Source organism: Zalophus californianus, chromosome 4 (assembly GCF_009762305.2).
Source record: "Zalophus californianus isolate mZalCal1 chromosome 4, mZalCal1.pri.v2, whole genome shotgun sequence".
In the NCBI taxonomy this organism is placed as follows: Eukaryota; Metazoa; Chordata; class Mammalia; order Carnivora; family Otariidae; genus Zalophus; species Zalophus californianus.
In genome coordinates, this window is record NC_045598.1 from 91,468,283 (window position 1) to 91,485,717 (window position 17,435).

Below are 17,435 nucleotides of genomic sequence, written 5' to 3' on the forward strand. Positions count from 1 at the left end.
CGTTGTCCCTTTCTTTTTCAGAAAACGGACCAGATGCTTGCTGTTTAAATAGTAAGGCAGATTTAAAATGATCTTCTGCTTTGAGATTTGGGAATAGATTTTAACATAGTCTCAGAGATAATGAAAGACACCCTGAAACGTTGGAAATTAAGAGACTTGAATCTTTCTTTGCACAAGTTCAGACTTATAACTGAGGAGAAGTCGGAGGATCAGGAAAAAATGAACTTATAAATCATAAACTAGGTTTGGAAATATGAGTGGGCAGGCAGACTGTGATCACAAAACAAGACTGTCAGCAACTGCCATCTCACCAGAGCTGGTGGAGAAACATTAGCAGTTCTCCTGCTCTGCGTACCAGCACCTTCTGCTACCTTGCCCAGGGCATAGTCATATATTTTTTCATACATTTCTAAAAAAAATTTTTAAAAGAAAAGAGATGATAAGGCCCTAGAATTTTATAGGTGATCACAGGAAGAGGAATCAGTATGGGCTTGGAAATCTTTACTGATGGGGCGCCTAGGTGGCTCAGTAGGTTGGGCGTCTACCTTGAGCTCAGGTCATGATCCTGGGGTCCTGGGATCAAGTCCCACATGGGGCTCCCTGCTCAGCGGGGAGCCTGCTTCTCCCCCTGCCCCTCCCCCTACTTGTGTTTTCTCTCTCTCTCTTAAATAAATAAATAAAATCTTTAAAAAAAAAATCTTTACTGATAACCAGAATCTAAAATTCCCAATTATGTGTAGGTGACGAGAAGACGCAAATGGCCCCTGGACAGAACCAGGCCAGCTTCTCTTGCTGGTGTTCTTGCCGCCCTTGGCTGCCATGCTCTGATTCCTTGTTTTTTCATTATCTTGTCCACAGGACAAGCTGGCCCAGAGTACTGCCCTATGGGAAGGGACAGGAATAGCTTCTTAGGGTGAGGATCAGCTCTTCAGGAAAAAGAGACTTTCGCTCAATAACAGCACTTCATCATATCTGCATTATGTTTTATAGTTTATCAAGTGTTTTCACATTCAGTATCTCATTGAATGTTCAAAATAACTCTATGGTTAGGTTCAACAAAGTTTATTATCTCCGATTTATAAATGAAAAAAACGAAGTTTCCAGGCTCCCATATCTCTATCTATAACTCTTCATTTATTTATTTGTCAGAGAGAGGGAGAGCACGAGTGGAGGAGGGGCAGAGGGAGAAGCAGGCTCTCCACTGAGCCGGGAGCCCGATGCAGGGCTCCATCCCAGGACCCTGGGATCATGACCCAAGCCGAAGGCAGATGCTTAACCGACTAAGCCACCCAGGCATCCCAACACTTCTCTTCTTCTAACCCCTAAATTCATATTCCTATACCTCTACCTGGAGGTGCCCCAGGCACTTCAACTCCTCAGGGCCAAACGGAAGTCCTGATCTTCTGCAATTTCTAATCTTCCTCCTGGCACCCTTGTTTCGGGTATGAGAGCTGGAAACCAGCTTCCCTCTCCCTCACCCTCCATATCTCAGGGGTCTCCAAGTCCTGTCCTGTTCACTTCATGATGGTTTTTTTTTTAACTTTTTAAGTAATCTCTGCACCCAACATGGGGCTCAAACTCACAACCCCAAATTCAAGAGTCACATGCTCTTCCAACTGAGCCAGCCAAGCACCCCTCATGATGGTTTTTATTTATTTTTTCAAAGATTTTTTTTACTTATTTGAGAGAGAGAGAGAGAGAGCACAGACGAAGAGGGGGAGGAGCAGAGAGAAGTAGACTCCCCGCTGAGCAGGGAGCCCGATGGGGGGCTCAGTCCCAGGACCCTAAGGTCATGACCTGAGCCAAAGGCAGCCGCTAGACCAACTGAGCCACCCAGTCACCCCTCATGATGGCTTTTAAATCCAAATTCTCTTCTCTCTCCTACACCTACAGTTATACGATAGGTCCTCACCACTTCTACCCTAGAATACTGCACCAGTCTTGTCTTCCTGAGTTCATGCCAGCCTCCATACTATTACCAGAGTTGTCATTCCAGGACACTGATCTGATTGTGTTTCTTCTATGCTTCCAAGTCCTCAAAGTGTTCCAATTCCCAATAGGATAAAAGTCAGTAGTTTGAGCGTGGCATTCAAGTCTCCTCCTAGTTTGTCTGTAGTTGGTCTTCCTACACCTGCATTGTGCAATAGATATTTAATGCAAGCCATGTATGAAAAGATTTAAATTTTCTAGTAGCCACATTAAAAAAATTAAAAATAGGGGTGCCTGGGTGGCTCAATCGGTTAAGTGTCTGCCTTTGGCTCAGGTCATGATCGTTCACACACATCTGCCCTCAGCACACACATATTCCATGCCATATCGTGCTTCTGAGCTGATGCAGTACTCTCCTCTTTGCCTGGAATTTCACCTCCACCAAGAGAACTCCACCAGCACAAATCTCCTCTCCTCTGTGAAGTCTTCTCCAATTCCTAGAGGCTGATTTTATCTTCTTGCTCCCTCCTTTATGACACCATATGACCCACGTCTTTACCACACCATATGACTGTGAGTTGAAAATGTGTTATTTTCCCTAATAAATGGTCATCTCTGGACTCTCAACATATAGCACATAACTATCACCCAATATATTTTAAATTAAAAAATTAATGAATTAATGAGTTTCTGTGTTTCCCAAGATACTACAGCCAGTATGTTAGCCACCAGAAGTCCCTGTTAGCTAGAGCTCTAATACCCTCTGGTGGGATGCCATCTCAAGGCTGCTGTCATTCCACTTTAGTAAGGATTGGGTGTCTAGACTCAAGTTAGGGAATCCATCTCTCTGGTAAAAACCAGGTGTCTGGGGGAAATTTTTTGGTTTTGTTTTTTGCGTTTCCTTTTTTTCAATATCAGTGATACCTTCCTTTGATAATTAGGACAACACTATAAATGATACTAATGACTATTGTTTATTGAGGGTATGTGCCTGGCACTATCCTAAGGGCTTTACATACACTAACTCAGTTGATCCCTGTAACGACCTTATGAGGTTGGCGTTCTAATTCTTACCACTTTACAGATAAACTAAAACACAGAAAAGTGAAGTGACCTCCCCAAGTCATACTGCGAGTAGCTATCTCCTCTTATCACTCAAGCTGGTTCTTATTCATTCTTTGCTTGACTATCCCCTTATTCTTTAAGTTATATCTTCACCATTTTTTTAAAAATATCTTCACCATCTTACATATGTCAGTTAATATGTTGTAAATGCTTTTGTTGTTATTCATTACAGTAACCTGCTCTGGAAGTACACTTGGAATGGGTAAGTCATTTTTCTCATAGATAAAATAGAAGAGAATTTTTGTTGTTGCTCTTTCGGGTGATGTAATGAAGTAGGAATCAAAGCTGACTTGGTGATGTGAGAGGCTCTTGGCCTCCCCTCCCACAACTTTTCTCCCCTACTGGAATGCCTCCCCTCAGATTCCACCAGTTGAGACAGATTCCTTTCCAGTCGGAAGTCTTTTCAGTCTCCTAGGGTCCCACAGGAGAATGTAAATACAGTTCAGTAGAGGCAGCTGCTTCATCCTTCACTTCAGAGACTGGTTCCCAGCCCTGCTGGACAGTGAGTCACCTTGAGAGCTTAAAAGTAATTGATGTCTGGTCTTTATCCCCATGAAATCTGATTTAATTGGTCTGGGATAAGTCTGGGCATCGGGATTTTTCAAAGCTCCTTAGGTGATTCTAAAGGAGAGCTAAGCCGGAGAACTGCAGCTTTCAAGCAGACCTTCTCAAACTTTATTGTCCATACAAGTCACCTGGGACCTTGTTAAAACTAGATTCTGATTTGGTAGGTGTGGGAGGATCTGAGACTTTGCACTTTTAACAAGGTCCAGGTGATGCCGGTGACATCGAGGCTGCGTGTCTGACCACACTTGCAGTAGCCAGGTGTTAGAGGGAATCTGTTAACAGCTTGCAAAGAGCCAACGCGTCTGCTTCCAGTTTGCAAGGGTGGATATGTCCCGTGGGGGAAATGGGGGTACTAAAGGGGAGTTGGTGTAAGGATCAGTCCTATGCTCAGGACTGATCTCAGCTAGGAGGCTCCTAGCCGCACGTGGAGGCTACTCCTGGGAAGGGCTGCAGGGATGACCACAGAGCTGTGAGTGCTGATCCAGTGAGTAGCATGGGCTGCTTCACGAGGAATCCTTGCCATGTCTTCTAGGGACCCCCTTGGTTTGGGGCTTTGGGAAAACCCCCAGGGAATATTATCAACCCCAAACTACAGACAGGATGGACACACACACACACAGAACCACCTTCCCAGTCAGACATGGCTGACCTCAGAGGCTAGGAGTGGAAATGAAGTCTTCTTATCAGTAAACCCCACAGGAGAGCCTCCCAGTTTGGGCCAGCTCTCCATCCAACACTTCCACTGGCAGGAATTGGGTCTGGAGTCTCCCTCCACTGCCTATTCTTTCTTTCTTCTCCTGGTCCGTTGCTTCTCTGAGGACAGCAGGACACATGCTTTCCAATTCTTGTCCACCAGCAGGTCTGAAATAAGCAGGGAGCCTGATGTGGGGATCATGACCTGAGCCGAAGGCAGACACTTAACCGACTGAGCCACCCAGATGTCCCAAGCCCCATTCATTTTTAAAAGGTTTTTGTTTCCAGCGACTATCAGGAAACCAGCCTAGCTTATTAAAAACAAACTGAGGAAACTTCTAAATTATAAAAAAATTGCTTTAAAAAACTCCCAGAGGACTCATGACCACAAGCCCTGGTCTTCAGTGAAACGTACAAAGGCCTGGGTCTGCGTTTTTGGAAACCGTCCAGTATTGGGACAGTATTTAACCAGTGTTCCCCTGAACCGCAGAGGGTAATAGACGTGACTCGGGGGCCCCTGGCTGGAGACAAGTATTGTGTTATAGAGGCCTTCCCTAAAATTTTGTTAAAGACAGAGTTGCAATGCTTTAAAAAAAAAATGCTTGAAAACCATCACTCACAGACTTTGCTTCTCATCAGCATCACCAGAAAGCTTGTTCAAAATGTATAGTCTCAGGGGGCACCTGGCTGGCTGAGTCGGTAGAGCATGTGACTCTTGACCTCAGGGGTTGTGAGTTCAAGCCCCATCTTGGGTGTAGAGATGACTTTAAAAAAATCTTCAGAAAAATGTTTTGTAAATGTGCAATCTTAGGCCCCACTCTGATTTATTAAATCCTCAGGTGATTCATATGCATATTCAAATTTGAGAAACACTGCTTAGGTATTAATTCTCAAACTTTGATGTATATCAGAATCTCTTGGAGAGCTAATAAGGAATGTAGAGGGATGCCTGGCTGGCTCAGTTGGTAGAACATGCGGCTCTTGATCTTGGGGTCCTGAGTTTGAGCCCCATGTTGGGTGTAGAGATTACTTTTAAAAAATGTAGATGCCCAGGCCCGTTGAGGTGGGATTAAGGCAGACGCTCAACGACTGAGCCACCCAGGCGTTCCTAGAGAGCACTTAATAAATGGTAGTTATTATTAATTCAGGATCCATTTAAGCTTAGCTCATGTTCTATTATGTGCCAGTTATTAACATTTTAAGTTGCTACTTCTAAAAGATATTTGCTTTGTAACCTCAATTCTCATAATACCCTAATTCATTGGTTCTCAAAGCATGATCCCAGGGCCAACAGCATGAGCAACATCTGGGAACCTCTTAGAAATATAATTTGTGGGGCTCCACCATAGACTTAATGAGTGATGAGTCAGAAATTCCAGGCTTGGGGCCCAGCAATCTTTGTTTTAACAAGCCCTCTGAGTGATTCTGATGCATGCCAGCGTTTGAGAACCACAGCCCTAATTCAAAGAAGCTACTGTGATGCTGGAAGTTTGATTCAGGTTGGAAAAGAAAGGGAAAACAATCTCCCTGAGGCAAGGGGGCTCTAACAGGAGGTAGCCTGACATCACTCCGTGAAGGCATTCTTTGTCCTCAGCATCCAGCCTCACCTGCACTTGCAGGGGAATTTTCCTCCCTAAAACTCCCTCAGCAGTTAAATGGAGTTATTATGTTGTCCCTACACAGCCCCTTGAATCAGTAAAACGTGGGAGCTGTCTGAGAACACAACAAATTGGCCTGGGGGTAGAGAGGAAATTCTTTGTCCTGAGTCGGCAGACTGAGCTCTGAGAGCCTGTGGGTGGGGTCATTTCCTAAAGCACCCTGGTTAGTTGGAACCTACTGGTCAGTTTCTTCTTGCCCTTTGAACAGTTCAGATTGTCTTAATTTCCTGTTTACTTGCCATGAAGTGCTACAAAAACAGCAATTCAAATCAAAACACCAAGCTAACTCTCAGAGACATTTGAGGACTTTTTAATTTAAGAAAATGTCTGTGTATTTAATGTATTTTGTGGCTTCCTCCCCTTCCTTGCCCTTTCAGTGATTTACAGAGGGAAAAGAAATGCAGAATGACACAGTGAGGCACGGATAAAAACAGAGGCTTAACCCAGTGAGTAACTTAAATTGAAAGGGTATGAGTCAAAGGCAAAGTTTTTTGGCTTTGTTTTTAAAAAATTCTTCCCATATCTTTTGCAGGGTTGATTCACTTGTTAGTGTGATTAGAGGGGGAAAAGCTCTATTAGGATACAACAATGTCTCTAGGGTAGAATAAGCTCTCTTGGCCTCTGGATGGACAACTCTGACTCCACTTCCTGAAAGCAGGCAAGGTCAGGTGTGTCCTCACCTGCACAGGAGTTCAAGATCTGCTATGGAGATGACTCAGTAGAGCAATTAATCCAGAAAGTGCTCTGGAAGACTGCCACGGTGAGCTCGCACACTGGGAAAGTTCTGGAAACGTAAAAGGTTTGCTTTGCAGAAACTGTCTCTGAGATTTCATATCCAAACACCACACAGACTTCCACACATGCACTTCATAGCTATTTCATGGACACCGGCACTTGCCACGCAGGCTTCTTGCCATTCAAGGGCTGCAAATGTTCACTCCCGGAGAGCTTGAAATCAAGCCACCACGAAGAGACCCTGCTCATCTCAAGACAGACCTCCAGCAGGACCTCGGCATAGGTTGGAGAAAGCAGCTTCCAGGACAGCCTTTGTAGTGTCCGCCAAGCCAGAGCATCATGTGATGTTTTCTCTGCGTGAGCATCTGGGCAAGCAGAGCTGCTGGCCTGTTGCTGGAAGGATTGCAGTCAAGGTTGTGAGTGAGCAAAGGTCAATGGAGGGACAGCCAAGGCAAAGCCTTCCTCAGTGGCAGACTGACATGCACACGTCTTTTGTGGGGAGGACCATCAATCTTGTTGGTCACATCCCCCACTCACACTGGACTATTTTCATCTTTGGAGAGGAAAGACAATGATATATAAATCTGTTGTACCTAGGAAAATGTTTGTCCTTTGAAGGCTTATTAAAAAATAGTGTGGGGGCGCCTGAGTGGCTTAGTTGTTAAGCGTCTGCCTTTGGCTCAGGTCATGATTCCGGGGTCCTGGGATCGAGCCCCATATCGGGCTCCCTGCTCCGCGGGAAGCCTGCTTCTCCCTGTTCCACTCCCCCTGCTTGTGTTCCCTCTCTGTGTCTCTGTCAAATAAATAAAATCTTAAAAAGAAAAAATAGTGTGAGTAGGGGCACCTGGGTGGCTCAGCCGGTTAAGCGTCTGCCTTCAGCTCACATCATGATCCTGGGGTCCTGGGATGGAGTCCCTGCATCATGCCCCCTGCTCAGTACAGGAGCCTGCTTCTTCCTTTCCTTCTGCTGCTCCCCCTGCTTATGCTCTCTGTCTCTCTTTCTCTGTCCAATAAATAATTAAATCTTTTAAAAAAATAGTGTGAGTAGGAAAAACAGCGTTTGTTGCATCAGAGAGCACCACAGAGTAGGGCTGAGTTTAATTCACTCTTGTTCTTAAGCACCGGTATATGAACAGGAGCTGAACTAGGTGCCTCTACATCACTTGGAGAACTCATTGCTTAATAGGGATTTCCAGCCATCACCTCTGGAGATTCTAATTCAGTACATCTGGGACCAGGCTTGGGACTCTAGTTTTAACAAACTCGCCAAGTGACACGTGGCCAGGTTTAGAGAAACTTAAAAGGTTTGCATTGGTGACTTCTTTCCTGAAGCAAAATTTTAGGCTAAGGAGTGTTAAAAGATAAACTGGGGCATATTAAACATTTTAAGAGTTTGAACAGAACCTGATTCTAATTTGGTAGCATCAAACCAGAAGTGGTTAGGAGCACTCTACTGTCAGGATCTCAAGGAAAGACCTTCATAAAGAAGAGATAGAAGGAAAGCAATATTATTTGATTGGCTATAGCTTAAGGGGTTTCCATATTTGAGAAAGCCTATTTGGCTGTTTGGTTGGCCTTAGATTATGATTTTTTTTCTTAAGATTTCATTTATTTATTCGAGAGAGAGAGCAAGCGTGAGCACAAGTAGGGGGAGGGAAGCAAGAAGCAGAATCCCCTGTTAAGCAGGGAGCCTGACGCGGGGCTCGATCCCAGCACCCTGGGAATCATAACATAAGCTGAAGGCAGATGCTTAACCAAGCCACCCAGGAGCCCCAGATTCTGATTTCTTAACCTTGAGACACTATAGGCTTAGGTTTTGGTTTGCTTACACAGGCTGCCAAGACATTAGAACCACCTCAGTTTAATGGCCTCTTTGTTTAACAGAAGATAGAGGGCTGTGACATGTGAGGAAAGATTGGTGAGAAGATCTGGAGGGGTCTATGAGGTTCAGAGTGGGTCCGTGCCATGTGAGGGCAACCATGAACTGGAGCAGTGTTCTGGGCTGTGGTGCAGGGCCCATGTGAGACTGTGGTGAACCCACTTGCCAGCAGGTGTTCTCTCCAAATAGAGCTGTGTCCATGGCTGACTGGAATGGCCAAAGAGCCAAGGGCTAAGGCCAAATGAAGGTCAGAATCCTTGGTTCTAGGACACTAGGGGGCTGGGACCAGTACATCTATACCTTATGAACACAGAAAATGAAATGACCATTTACTTTACCTAGGCAACTGACGCTGGGCTGTTTTGGTCAGAATTCCACAGAAGACAAGATGGTCCACACTGGGTGAACATAAAACCAAAACGTGGATGTAGCACATGTCCTTCTAGGTGCTTTCCACATACTCAGTTCATTCTCAGAACAACTTTATGAGCTATATATTATTCTTTTATACAGGTAAGAAATATGAGACTCAGAAAGGTCAAGTAACTCACTCATGTTTACACAGCTAACCAGTTGAAACAAAATTCTCAAGGGGCCAAGTAAATATGTAGCATTGATGAGACCTACTAATCCATGATATTTTTATGGAGACTATTTCTCTGGATTATCATGATTAAGTCATCAGTTATTAATGAAGAAGAACTGGGAATAAGATGGTGAGTGAGTGATCTGCCCTAACTTAAGAGCTTTTGGTTATTTTGATTAGTTTTCTTTTTTCAAATTCTTTCAAAACATCATAGGCAGATGTTTTGCCTCTGATCAGTGTTGTTGGATTTTACCTTACATTCTGCCATGTCATGTTCAGGAGACTCAAATTCCTTGTTCAATTTGCTTAGGCAAACAAACTAGAAGAGACAGCTCAGGGAGGTTATACAAAATTAGTCGAGCAAGGGAGGGTATGCAATATGGTACAACGGAAAAGGCAATGGTCTTGGAGCCATTCCAACGTCTTATATGATTTATTTAACTTCTGAATCTCAGTTTTCACATCTGTAAAATGGCAATAAGTGTTTTCATCTTGTTGGGCGGTATGAGGTTTTATCACAGTTAACACATAAATGCAATGAAACTGAAGTGTTTGAAGTCACACTGCTACTAAGAGGCAGAGCCAGGATTTTAGGTTGTGGACCTGTATCTTTGTGAAGCTAAGGCACACATTTGTTCCACTATAACACACTGCCACCTTGGAATCTAGCCTTCAGGGGCATGAGCCACAGCTGTATCCCATGTGATCCAAGTCAAACTTCCAAGCCCAGAGGGCCTTTCTGTGTCATTCCCTGGCACCTGGAGGCACTTCACCCACCTCATTCCTCTGTCTTGGTTTGACTCTTTAGGGCAAGGAGCTCCATTTCAGAGGGTGAGTCTGCACTGTCATGTCTTCTTCTTATGGGTTGGGGCCCCACCTCCTATACTAAGCAGAATCTGATTTTCAATTGCAGAGGGAGAAGGAAATAATGTGTTCATTTGTTTAAGACTCGAGCAGCTGAGCCGATTTAACGTAGGTTTAAGAGGCCGGGGTTCCAGGTTCCATTCCCATATAAGCCATGAATGGAAAAACCATTAATGCCACAGGTTGCGCTTGAACCCATTTTATGGCTGCTTTTATTCTTCATTCTCCTTTTCTCTCCTACAGAGATATATTGCAAATTATCCCATAGACTACTCTATTGCTTTCTGTGTAGCTTATGCCTTATCCTAGTCCTCACTCCACCACAAGGTATCAGTTTCCTTGTCTTTAACGGTTGCTTTGAGGATCAGCGAGATAATCCACTTACCATGATACCTTGCATATAATAGCACTCAGTAAATACTAGCCATTCTTTTTTTTAAGTTTTTTTAAAGATTTTTTATTTTTATTTATTCATGAGAGACAGAGAGAGAGACAGAGAGAGAGACAGAGGGAGAAGCAGGCTCCCAAGGAGCAGGGAGCCCGATGCGGGACCCGATCCCAGGGCTCCGGGATCATGACCTGAGCCGAAGGCAGACGCCCAACCATCTGAGCCACCCAGGCGCCCAATATTAGCCATTATTATTACGAGTATAGTAACTAACCATTTTCACTTTGCTATTAAGACTATTGGTTCTTTGCAAATCTGCAGGAAAGTCTACTTTCTGACTGTATATGATGGCTATGTCACAGATGGGGCTCTCAGCAACTAAATTGATTTATTTTGTGACTGATTACTTTGATTTCACCTCAAAAGAACCCTCTCGGGAAATACCTCGGTGCCAAAAATTAAAAAAAAATTTTTTTTCTCCTTACTTGTTAGTGAGAGAGCACGAACGCGCACACACGCAGGGGAAGCGAGACTCGATCCCAGGACCCTAAGATCATGACCTGAGCCCAAGACAGAGGCTTAACCTACTAAACCACCCAGGCATCCCAAGGCATTTTCATTTTCAATCAACTTTTGACTACCTTCATCATGCCAGGAATGAAGATCTCAAAGGAGACTTAAAATTCTTCAGAAGTGGGTCTTTCATTTATTTGAGTGCCCTGAAAGTCTTGCATAGTTCCGGGCACACAGAAGGGGACCTCAGAGTTCTATACAATTATTATGTCCTCGAAAAATGAATAAAAAAACCTTTAAGGGATAAATTTTCTATTCGATAGTTGAGCTGGCCACTGAGTGTATTATGAATGGCTTCGCAAAGTGAAGACTTCTTTTGCAAAGAGAAGGAAGTACTTCTTCAAGTACTGTATGCTTGAATTCGGAATTTCTTAACATCGCGTTATCGCTCAACCCACAGGCACCGTTTCGCTTTTCACAGGTCGACGAATTTCTGCTTGACGGAGCCTTCCGTTACGGAGCGCGCGCCGGCCCAGGCAGATTCCGCCCTCACTGCGCAGCCTCCGTCCAGGGGTGGGCGGGAATCCCCTCGCAGTCGCGCGTGTCGTCACCGGAGGGCGCGGCCTGTGAGTGGGGGCGGAGCCACTAGAGCTTCTTTCTCCCTGCTAAAGTAGGTTGCGGGCGGGAGGCGGCCGCTGCTCTTCTGCAGTGTTGGGAAGATGGCGCCGCCGGTGACGGAACGGGGGCTGAAGAGCGTCGTGTGGCAGAGTGAGTGCGGTGGGGCAGGGGCTGAGAGAGGGAAGGCCAGGAGGCCGCCGCACCGTGCCTTGCTTTCCTGCCCCGGACCCGCAGTCTCTTGGGGAGCCGCCGCGGGCACTTGTTGCTTTGGGACCTGCGTCCCTGTTAGGACTTTTTCCTGCTTTCCTTCCCACCCCTCTTTCTTGCCAGCACCAGGGCATAGGCAGGGTGCGGGAGCAAGTGGCCTTCCTCCTCTCCTGGGGCACCCCCTCGCCTCGGCCTGGCTTTGGCCCCGAGGCCCCGCCCGGGTGAGCGGCCCCCAGCCTGGCTTTTTCTCCCGCGGCCCTTGTGCCTGTCTTCCGCGGTGCTCCCTACGCTCCTCGGCTCCGCCCGGAGCCCCACCAGTCGGTGATGTCTCTCCACCCCGGACAATCTGTGCACTGTTTCTGTAACCCGCCCCTCCCCTTCTCCCCACACTTGTTTCCAAAGACTGCTTATTCTGCATCTTCGTTTTAGTGCCAAGCAGGGTTTTATAACACTTTTCAGTGTCCTCTAAAAGAAAAACAAAATCTTTCTGTTAAATAGATCGTTATTCCTGTATTCCTAGAGGAGCCCACTTTCTAAAGAGTTCTTGAAAAAGAATCATTTGAATGATTAAATCTCGGGACAAAAACTGCACCTTCACTTCTCTCTCTACACTCTCTGGGCCACTCCCTGCTGTTAGGACTGTACTACTTACTGCTTGTTAGTTACAGATGTTCCGCTCTTCTGCCTTATCATCTACGATTTCATAAAAATCGCTCCAAACCGAGGCCTGCCAGGTTAGAGAAGGAATGAAACCACCAAACAGGAGGAACCATCGTTGTAGGACTTGCTGAGTTCAAATTAATTATGGCCTAGTAGTGGAAAAGGGAGTAACATCTAATTAGTATTTCTGACTCGGGCTTGTTAAGCAAAGGGTAGAAGTGACTTAACAAAATTCTGCGAGTTACAGAGTTCCTTGTGTAAAATTAAAACTCCAAATCAGTAACTGGCATATTGCTGAACATACTAGATACTAAAAAACGACTGTATAATAGAAGGGGGAAAATAAGTTATGAGAACATGTTTTTTAAAATTTGATAATTATAAATTCGGCATTCTGTTTTTTAAGATTTGCATGGGTGACTTAAGATTTGGTAATATTTTTCAGTCACAATGGTATTTAAGTGCATTTATAAGAAAATGGGTAGTGAATTGCATTGTATAAATAATTTCCAAGATATATATGCTCCTTAACATCAGCATTTATCAGAAAAAAACAGTTAATGATAGTAACATCAGTTTTGATAGTGTGGAAACTGGGCAAGAGGGAAAGTTTAGTGATAACAAAGTTTCCGTCTAGTGCTGTTAACTTGAGATTGCACCAGGATGTCAGATGAAGTGTAAGATAAGACGGGAGACTGAAAGGAAGGAAAGTGATATCAGGGTTAAAAAATAGTTCTTTGAATCTTTGTATAAATAGAAACATAACTAAAAAACAAGATAACATTCATTCAGTATATAGGTAGTAAAGTAGAGAGAGAGACAGAAGAGGGACTCTTGAGTTCTGTTAGCAAAAGATGCTAGAGTCTGTAAGAAATGATGAAGGAATCTCCTAAGAGGTAGGGGAATCCTACATTTGACTAGGGAAGGGTTTTGTTAGATTGAAGATAATACAGTTAGGTCATGGTAGAAAGCTAAATAACTTAACCTTCAATTTACCCAAAATGTAGGGAGAAGGAAACTAATATTTCTTAAACATTTATTCTGTGCCAGGCATTATTCTTTACATCTATTAAAATTTGGTAAGAATTATTATCTTTATTTCATATATGTTAAAACTGATACAGCTATTATCATAGCTGTGTTATTTATAATAGCCAAAAAAAATCAACCCAAATACCCATGGATTGAAGAATAGGTAAATAACAAGCGGTATGTCCCTACAATGGACTATTAGGCAATAAAAAGAAATGAAGTACTGATAGATGTGACAATATTGAGGAATCTTGAAAAAGCTGTGCCAGATGAAAGAAGCCATGCACAAATAACCACCTATTGTATAACTCCATTTACATTAAATGTCCACAATTGAGAAATATATAGAGACAGTAGATTAGCAGTTGTGTATGTCTGCGGGGAGGAGAAGATGGGGAGACTCAGGGATAATGGCTAAGGGGATGGTTTCCTTTTGGAGTAATGAAAAGGTTCTAAAATTGATTATGGTGGTGGATGCACAACTCTGAATATACTAAAAGCTAATTGTACACTTTGGGTGAATTATATGGTATACAAATTATATCTCAATAAAGCTATTTTTTAGAAACCCGATAGAGCTATTAAATTTAGACTTAGTATTCACACCCAGATCTTTCTGGCTGCAGAGTTAACATGTTACGTGTCTGTGATTTTCTATAATGTTTAATTTAAACCTAGTTCAGAGGCTTATCTTATGCCCAGTCTTTTACAATAGCCTCTGCCTCCTAATTAACCCTCCAAACCCTTGTTCTCAGTCTATCTGGCCAATAGCTGCCAGAATAACTTTCTTGTAACAGTGCAGTGCTGTGATCATGCTGATCTCCTGCTTGAAGACCAGTGGAGAGAGACCCCTCCTGTTGTCTAGAGATGATTTCAAATACTTAGTCTGCTTTTGAAGACTTATAACCTGACCTTAACCTACCTTATTATCTACTTTTCCCTTGTATGATCTTGATGTTCAACTAGTCTATACTGTTGACTCTTCTTGAAATCTTCTCCATCTTTATGCCAATTTCGGTCTAGAATGCTCCCCTTATGCCTGTTCTTCACCTATCCAAATTTTAGCTAGCCTTCAAGTGTTGGCTCAGATGGGGCTACTATCTCCATAATGGTTTCTTATTTTAACCCAGCCTCTTATATTTCTGTAGCATTTGGTTTATCCTTCTCAAATGGCACTTTTCATTACTGCCTAATGTCTCTTGATAAGCTTTTTAAAGTTGGGTCCACTGTTGTGTCTTTTAGAGCTTTAAATTCCAAATAGGCTCTAGCAAAATGCAAATGCTTGTTAACAGTGAACAGTAGATTAGTTTTATAATTTTCTCCATTTTTTGCTACCCAAAGTTCCCCATTTAGTCAATAAATATTACTGAATTCCTGTGGGAATACAGCAATAGAAGGCAGACAAGTTCCCAGCCTTCTCGAAGCTTGCATTCAAGTAGGGAATACTAAAAAATAAAAATAATAAATATAATTTCAGTTTGTGTTCTATATATGGGGGGGCTATTTTAACTAGATGGATCAGGAAAGGTTTCTCTAAGTAGGTGACATTTGAGCTGAGACCGAAACTGTGAGAAGGGAGCAGCCTTTAGGGACTGTCTTAAAACCACTTTTTTTTTTAAAAAAAGCTTTACTATTTTGAGTGCAAAGGCTATATTTATTTACAAAACTAATATCCGTACTTAAAATCAGTTAAAGTTTCTGGTGCTTGGTATTGCTCATTTGAAACTTTTTGCTACAGGAAAGCAGTAGCAAAAATATCACTGATAAAAGGGTTTTATTTATTTATTTATTTTTAACCTTTTATTTATTCATTTGACAGAGATAGATACAGCAAGACAGGGAACACAAGCAGGGGGAGTGGGAGAGGGGGAGAAGCTGGCCTTCCACGGAGCGGGGAGCCCGATGTGGGGCTCCATCCCAGGACCCTGGGACCATGACCTGAGCCGAAGGCAGACGCTTAACGACTGAGCCACCCGGGCGCCCCCTGATATAAGGTTTTAAATAAAAATTTGATGAAGTTTATTTAAAAAATAAAGCCGCAAAAAAAAAAAAAAAACCCAGCAAAACAAGAGTAATTAAATCAACCTCCAAGCAAGCTCAAGCCACCTGTGGCATTTTTTTTTCCTTAATGCAGTCTTTTTTTCTTGTCTGTAAACAGTAGTCTGATGTCTGTGATTCATAGCACTTATTTTACAGGAAATGTTAAGAGAAAGTTGATCGAGAAAAATTACGAATAAAAGTAATCAGAATGTATTTAAGCCAGTCCTTTACACGTTTAATCAGAAGCTTTTCCCCTTTTTCACATTATCCTTTTAGTCCTTATATAGCTAGATATATTTTTTATTATTTGTCATTCTGTGACTTCCTTTTTTTAAATACCTAACACTGGCATAGCATTGTCCATGCTATTGCTTAATCTTTGCTATTAACATTTTTAAATGTCTAAATACCTTGATGTGGCAAAAAAATTTTGATAGCAGAAGATTGTCCCAGCCTCTTTCCAGATACAGCCACTCTTAGGTTTCTTACAAATTCTTCTACAAGTTTTCCGTGCAAATAGAAGCATGTATGAAATATATTTCTGTTTTAATCAATTGTTTTTGTTTTATGTATTTTTTCATTCTGGTCATTTTAAGTTTATTTTATCAAGCAAAATTTTATTTTAATTTTTGGATATCTGCAAGTCATATATTAATCAGTATTAATTGAGTATCTACTCTATGCTGCACACTATTTTAGGTGCATATATCTTGACTTCCTGGAATTCACAGTTCAGTGGGAGGTGATGGTACACAAGTAGCACGTGCTGTATTAGTGCAAAAAGGTTTCGTGGGAGAAGAGAAAAAAAAAAAAGGAATCATTTCCTCTCTGGGAGTCGATCAAGGAAGACTCCACAAAGAGGAAGTGCAATTGAAATGTGGTAGGATTTTGCCAGAGGGAAATCTGAACCATGGCCCAACATGAAAAAGTACAGTATATTTTTTGTAAAGATTTTATTTATTTATTTGACAGAGAGAGACACAGCGAGAGAGGGAACACAAGTAGGAGGAGTGGGAGAGGGAGAAGCAGGCTTCCCACGGAGCAGGGAACCCGATGCGGGGCTCGATCCCAGGACCAGACCATGACCTGAGCTGAAGGCAGACGTTTAATGACTGAACCACCCAGGTGCCCTGAAAAAGTACAATTTTTATGGGAGAGGCAATAATTCCTTTTGCAAGGAATGGGGTGATGAAGACTAAAACGTAGGTTGGAGCTAAATAGTTTAGACATAGTGAGGAACCATTAAAAAGGAAAGTTTTTTTTCTCTCAAATATCAGTCATTAGCAAAAAAAAAATCACTAACATTTTTGAGATTCTGTTGAAACAATGCTGAAAGGAAGTTGTTTTCTTATTTCTGTTGAAGGGAAATGACTCTTAAGATTTCATTAAGCATATGGTAAAGTGTGCTAATGCTAAGTGTACAGCTGGATGAATTTTCATCCATGTAACTACCACCTAGATCAAGATACAGAATGTTTCCAAGTACCCCATAACCCTTCCCAGTCCAAATCCTACCTTCTTCCCCAGAATAACTACTATTCTGACTTATATTGCCATTAAATAATTTTGTTAACGGTAGCTTTTTATTTTTACACCTTTATATTTAAGAGAGAAACCCTCCAGACCTTACACTGTTAAGTATTTTCTTTACAGAAATAAATGCAGAAATTACTAAGTCGCTACCTAGAAATATTAGCATTTTAATATTTGCCTTTGTATACATTTAGTTGGTCTTAAAGTAGTCCTCAGTTTTCATATGTTCTACTTTCATACAGTTTTTAAACAGTGTGCCTTGAAAGCCCTAAATGGTTTTTCCCATGTGCATTTCAGTCTGTTTTATTCAGCTGACTAATAATGAGTATTGCATTTGTTCCTGCCCCAGGCCCCTGGATTTACCTTTATAAAGATTCTTACCTGGGATGCCTGGGTGGCTCATTCAGT

General features: G+C 42.6%; 2 protein-coding genes across 6 annotated transcripts in view; both read left to right on the forward strand.

Moving 5' to 3' along the window:
• FNDC7 (fibronectin type III domain containing 7) overlaps positions 1-7,439 on the forward strand; it is a 28,247-nt gene extending 20,808 nt beyond the window's left edge. For all 4 annotated transcript variants that reach the window (XM_027619318.2, XM_027619338.2, XM_027619331.2 and 1 more), the window contains 3 exons: positions 3,227-3,256; positions 6,350-6,418; positions 6,505-7,439. In XM_027619318.2, the coding sequence (XP_027475119.2) occupies positions 3,227-3,256; positions 6,350-6,381 (62 nt within the window). In that variant the 3' untranslated portion in view covers positions 6,382-6,418; positions 6,505-7,439. The remainder of the gene's footprint in view (positions 1-3,226; positions 3,257-6,349; positions 6,419-6,504) is intronic.
• Positions 7,440-11,571: 4,132 nt separating this feature from the next.
• The window catches only part of STXBP3 (syntaxin binding protein 3), a 53,953-nt gene continuing 48,089 nt past the window's right edge, over positions 11,572-17,435 (forward strand). The window contains exon 1 of one of the 2 annotated variants that reach the window (XM_027608452.2): positions 11,572-11,705. In XM_027608452.2, the coding sequence (XP_027464253.1) occupies positions 11,657-11,705 (49 nt within the window). In that variant the 5' untranslated portion in view covers positions 11,572-11,656. The remainder of the gene's footprint in view (positions 11,706-17,435) is intronic. The other variant, XM_027608460.1, reaches the window with a different exon arrangement.